This window comes from Cyclopterus lumpus, chromosome 19 (assembly GCF_009769545.1).
Source record: "Cyclopterus lumpus isolate fCycLum1 chromosome 19, fCycLum1.pri, whole genome shotgun sequence".
NCBI lineage: Eukaryota > Metazoa > Chordata > Actinopteri > Perciformes > Cyclopteridae > Cyclopterus > Cyclopterus lumpus.
Window position 1 is genome coordinate 225,549 of NC_046984.1, and position 6,207 is coordinate 231,755.

At 40.0% G+C, this 6,207-nt stretch overlaps 1 protein-coding gene across 14 annotated transcripts in view; it reads right to left on the reverse strand.

Moving 5' to 3' along the window:
• Positions 1 to 5,866, reverse strand: part of wu:fj29h11 (protein NO VEIN) — a 46,051-nt gene extending 40,185 nt beyond the window's left edge. For 3 of the 14 annotated variants that reach the window (XM_034559530.1, XM_034559531.1, XM_034559516.1), the window contains exons 1-4: positions 5,458 to 5,744; positions 4,691 to 4,784; positions 1,412 to 2,418; positions 70 to 250 (exon numbers count right to left, since the gene is read on the reverse strand). In XM_034559530.1, coding sequence (XP_034415421.1) covers positions 70 to 250; positions 1,412 to 2,407 — 1,177 coding nt within the window. In that variant the 5' untranslated portion in view covers positions 2,408 to 2,418; positions 4,691 to 4,784; positions 5,458 to 5,744. The other 11 variants (XM_034559522.1, XM_034559524.1, XM_034559519.1 and 8 more) reach the window with 11 other exon arrangements.
• Positions 5,867 to 6,207: the final 341 nt, after the last annotated feature.

A 6,207-nucleotide genomic window follows, 5' to 3' on the forward strand; every position in this document is an offset into this window, starting at 1 on the left:
GTTTTAGAAGTACGGAAGTGACACTCTTTGTTTTAATGCATGAAAGTTAATGCTGTCATGATATGCTACCTGCAGTTGTCTGCAATACAACAGTCTTGGGATCTGGTGTTGGCTCAGAATGAGTGGGAAGCTTCTTGCTGTCATACAGAGACATGTACTGTGAGATAGGAAGCTGTTCATCAAACTGCTGAAAGTAGCAGGTTTGGAGCTGGTCCATTGATGGAGCACTCAACTGGTACTTATTAATCACCTGGAACACATAAATACACTTTTACTGGCCAGCTGGTTTACATACAGTACAAAAGGTTTCCATGCTGTAAAAGTCAAAGGTCAGTTTTTTAGATAAGTATGTTAAAGACATGCGCAAACAAATACCACTATATATGAGTTATTAGCTTGATATTTTTAAAGCTTTTGAAGGTTTGTTGTTTTTCTCAAATCTTGACCTTTTGAAATATTAACACCAGGTTCTGGTAATCTGTCTGTGTCTGACACTGAAAGCAATTTATTTGACTGCTTTGACTTAATACATTTAAAGCTTTTGTTTCAAAATGTTTCACAACATTTCAAAACAGTGAACATGTTATGGAACCCACATTAAATCATTAACATTATCAGAAAACCAGTGAAGGGTGCTCAGGCATCTAACTTGAAGCCTTACAGTAGGTGACTCCCCCTGTTTAGCAAAAACAAGCTATCGGGCATCGATTAGATTACATTCCTCCCACTCTCTCAGTGCAGCTGTACTGACAAAGAGTTGGTTTCTGACAAAAAATCAATTAAATGCCCTCTTCAAATGACTGTGGTGAAGCATTAGATATAAAATAAGGATGGTATTATTTTTGAATTCTCAAGAGTTTATTTTGATCCAGTCCTACATACTACTAATACTTAGAGCACCAGATGTGTATTATTATTATTCCGCAAATAAAAATAGGCGTAAACAAATACACAACTTCCTCCAGAATGATGTTTTCTAAAACTAGTGCCCAGCTGTTTTGGGATATTACTGAGTATTATTAACGAATTAAACTATATATTATTGACCCGTTTTAAAGGTTTTTGGTTGTGGGGTTTCCATTTGGGTAGTGACTTTGCCTTGCTAACTAGCGCCAGCCTCAGTAGCATTGTCGACTCTTAACCCCATGTCTCGCCATTGTGAAATGTCTACTTTTTAAGTCTTCTTTCCTTCTGCCATGGTGTATCTGTTCATGTCACGTTTTAGCAACACGTTTGGATGAGACATGAACTGTCCGGGTCATTACTCGCGAAAGTAAAATGAGTGCTATTGTATTGTTGCTTTCATGTCAAATGTTCTCACATATACATGAGATACCAATGCTAACAGAGAAACCACACGACCTAAACAGCAAAATACTCTGTGGTGCATATATTTGTCTTAATAACTGACCTCTATGACCCTCTGGTACAGCTGCTGCTGGGTCAACTTCTCCGCTGGCTTTGACGCAGGAAAGAGTGGGTTAATCGGGAGACAGTGGGTGGAGAATAAAGAGGCAGTGGGAGGCACATAATGAGAGTTGGCATCCACCTGAGGCACTGTATAACTTGGGGTAGCACTACTCTTCCCAATAAGTGTTTCAGTTCTCTGTGGTGTTGCGGGCCTGTAGACCTCTGTGGCCTTTGCTGGCTTCCCAGCTACTAGCTGATTTTGAGGCTGGTGGATCTTATGGAACACAATGTCCCCCCTCACAATTAGATCTCCTTTTAAAGATGCTACCAGGCAGGAAATAGTTTGAAAGCCCAGAGAAGCTAAGGCCAGATTGTGGTGGTATTTCTGGCTGTAGACTATAGCCACCATCTTCAGAGGAATCCCATCTGGGAGATCTGTCATCATGGCCACAACATTTTCCAGAACATTCTCAAACTTCTTTTCTGTAGCTTTTGCTGGTGCTCCAGCTCCAGCCCAGCTAACACAATGATGGTAAAACACCAGTTTCCCCTCCACAACCAGATCCCTGTCCAGAGCGGCCACCAGGCTAGCCATGGAATCAAAGCCCAATGAGGATAAAGTCAGGTTCTTGTGGTATGTCTGGCTGTAGGTTACAGAGAGCTTTTTCAGGGGGATCCCAGCTGGGTGCTGCTTCACCATAGCCACTATATCTTCCAAAACCCCCTCTATATTCTTGCTGTCTTCTGTAGCTTTTGTTGATGCCGCAGCTCCAGCCTGTCTCGGGTGGCAGTGGGCCTTGTGACGCACCAGTTCTTCCTCCACAACCAGATCCTTGTCCAGAGAGGCCAACAAGCTAGACATGGAGTCGAAGCCCAGGGAGGTTAAAGTCAGGTTCTTTCGGTATGTCTGGCTGTAGAACACAGACAACTTTTTGAGGGGGATCCCAGCTGGGTGCTCCTTCACCATGCCCACTACATTCTCCAGAACCTTCTCCATTTTGAAGGATGCTATCAAAGGAGAAAATAGTCCATTAATAACAGATAAACCCTGCAAAGTAGGATACCAATAGTGCGTGCTCTCACTAAGAAGCTCCATACAGTTCATGTGGTTTAAGTAGTGTGATTAAAACACACATATATCCCAGAGAGAATGATCCATACTTTTAGACAGAGAAAAGGAGGAGGCAGATACCTAAACACTGTCAATAAGGGTATGATATATATTCCACCAAAGAAATTCCTAATCAACTTCCACTCAGATTTGATCGACTCAATAACTTGATTTAATCTGTAAAACACAAAGAATCCCACAAGAACACCACTTTAAATCTGGTGTTTACCAGAGATGTGTTCATAAGCTTCTTCTATACAGGTCTTTCAGCATGAAAAAAGCATAAAGAACATAATCTATTGGACGGATACCAAAACGACTGATTTGTCGACAAATCGACTCTCTTAGTCACAGTTGTTGAATAACCAATAAATGGTTTTTTTTTCTGTTATGTCTTTATTCTAATAAAAAGGTTATTAGCTAATGTATATCTTTATTGGAATATGTAAACTCTTTTTGTAAAATCACAAAAATATTAATAGTAGCAACTCTAAACTAAGATGTTGTATTGTAGTATGCCATGGATGAAATGACTGTGTAAATGAAAGGGTTTGCTTGTTAATATGCTTGTTGCTATTCATTTTAATGATACTATTTATTATTATTATTATCAGCATCATTATTATTGGTCAGTACTCAAAAAGTATTGTTATTCAATACTAAGCACAAGCTAATATTATTGTCAATACTGGCAAATGCTGAAATTGCAATAGTGCATTGAGGGCACTAAACACCAAATAATTTAGCTAAACCAGATTGTCAGAGTCCCTCTTTAAAACCAGGAAGCCAATACAATCTGGAGACTAAATCAAATGCAACAAGGTGGATTATATTGTCTTCTGACAGAGGCACACCCAATGAATCATTTGTTTATGACGATAGGGCCAGCAGACAGAACAACATATTTGCATTGATGCCATAAAGTTGAACAGGTTTACACTTGTCAACCCACCTACTGTATGATACGATCCAAGCTTGTCAAAAAACAATCGTATTTACTTAGACCATGGCATGAACATGATACAAATAGGCTAATCATAACTGTAGTTGTTGTACCAAAACGTCGCTAATAAGTTCCTACTACTGGATATCAACAGCACAAAGTTGCATGTAAAGTAAGACAGCGATCAGGTCTATCTTACCTATAGTGGATCTCCCTCAGAAGCTGGACTGCTGTTTTAGCCAGCAACCTTCCTGTTTTAGCTTTTAAACCCCCTATACCCCGCCTCCTCCTCCTTTCCTGCTGTGTTTCATTCTGAGCCAAGCCACAGAGAAACGAAACTGAACGTAACCAGTAAGCTCATTCAAGTGTATGGCTTTTTGTGACATGCCACACTCTCATATTCCTGGAAAGGGTTATGCCTCATCTCAGAGACAAAGCAATGAAAAGAGCACACATGACACGAACAAAAGCAGCAGCACATTGTCTTTCATGACCTACGGTTCATCTAGTTGTGTGAGGCACTTATTTATTTATGTCTGTTTGTCAAAGGATATCTGCAGAGACACAAAGTCAATGATACTTTTTACTTACCATGTCATCTGGTAAATAAACTAAGTAAAACTGGTTGGTAAGGGCACATCAATGACAAAACAGAAGGGGGGGGGGGAAAGAGAAGCCTGAGAGGGGATGTGACTGGGGAAGGGAGGGGAAAGAAACTAACTTTAAGTTTCATATTCAGAGCTTGAACCCAGCTGATTTATCCCAAATGCTGTGTAATGGGCCATGTCAGCAAATACACTGTTACTGCCCAGTCACTTGGGGAAACAGATGTGTACCTAAAGAAACCAAACCGAGCTTAAGATTGTAACTTTAAATCCCTGGATCAGTGACAACAACAAAGTCACATTTTAGCACAACCACCATTCCACTTCTTTTGGTAATTGGCTGACTTCTTGCCAACTAAGCTGACTTCTGTACCACTTAGGAATTCAAAGCACAATAGTTATAGCTATAATAGTTACCATCCCTTCTTTTGACTCCATGTCCCCACATTTGTATCTTCTAGCAGTGTTCTCTTGTATTACATGCAACTCTGGCCCACAGCCTCTGAAGACTGATTTTATATAATGATGTGAACTATTCTGCTTCAAGACATTTAAGATATCTGCATTGAAAACCCCATCTTAAAGAACTCTGGTTAATGGCAACAGCCGCCGACAACATACCGTGCGTTGTTCAGTTTGTGATGTGGTCAGTGCATCGCCTCTCCTCTCTCCTTGCAGCTAGGGCTGTCGCTTTCAGCATGGGGGAAAGTGACTGCTGACAAGGACAAGAAGACGAGAGAACAGGGATGATAAAGTGACAGGTAGAGAAGTCATGTTTGTCATCAGTCAAAGTGGAAGGTCACAGGGGTCAATAACAAGTTGAAAATAAGTCAGGTTTGTCCAACACGAGATCATGCCACCCACTGACCCAGCGTAGTTCTCACACACTCACGATTTTGCGGGACATGTATTGTATGCCTGTCGTCTCCCATGCATCCTGGGGAAACGTCACACACTAAATGTAACTTGTGTAACAATATTACATGCATCGTTAAATTAAAAACCGTACTCAGCAGTCAGAATTAAGCATTATATATATAACACTATCTAGCTAGTCATACATTAAAATATGCTCTAAAATAATGTGGAAAACAACGAACTCAATGTCATTACATGTCTCTTCCATTAACAGCTCAGATGACACCGTAACGTTGATTAAGAATTCCCCACTTATAACAAAAGCGGTTGCATATTGTACAATGTGGGGGACGTTATGAGCTTGATCTCGTCGCCTGGCCGAAAGCGCGAGAGACAAACGTAATGTTCGTTTATGTTAACGTTACACCAACTGAAATACTCAACAATATGTTCAAGCAATACATGTAAAACTCAATAGCAACACTAACTAAAATGGCTGGTTAACCACGACTGACTGACTATCCAGCTACCTGTTATTGTACCAGACAGTTCCGTTTAGTAGCAGTTGACAAGTGCATCTTCTTTTTCATACAACTTCCTGCCAATGCTCACTCCAGCTAACTAACTAGCGAACCTGCTAAGCTAGCTAGCGTTAGCAAACAATACGAGAAGCGTCATGGTGTAGCTAATGTAACTCAACATGAATCCTATTAGTCAAGTATTAACGAGTGGTCATAGCCAGTGTCACCGTTTTGGCATTTCGCAATGCTAGCACAGCTGCAATATGGTATGGAAATAAGAAGTTAACATAATAAGATGCTCACTGTCTTATTGGGTTAGTCGGCTACCTAGCTAGCGTGTGCTGCGTTCAAGTTATATGACAAAGGTAGTAAATCCGCATCTCTACTCGGTTGGCGGTATCCCAGCTTTCTGCTTCTAGATAGATGGTTGAGGTTTTTGTCTTTCCCCCCCCATTTGGTTCGCGATTATTTAATATCAATAGTGAATCTTTATTTACTCAATACAAAATATAACGTTTTGTATGTTTTATTTTCTGTCTAATATAACAGATTGGTAGCACACAAATAGACAACTATCGAGTTCACAGGTTTCAGAGAGATCTTAAGAAGCTGAACGTCAGACTATTGTGAAACGTTTGCCAGGATGTCTACAGTTAGAGTTTTCGAAGTCTAAGAAAAGACAAAAGAGAATAGAGAACAATAAATATATATATATATATATTGTTATCAATATACCAATATATATATATATATATATAT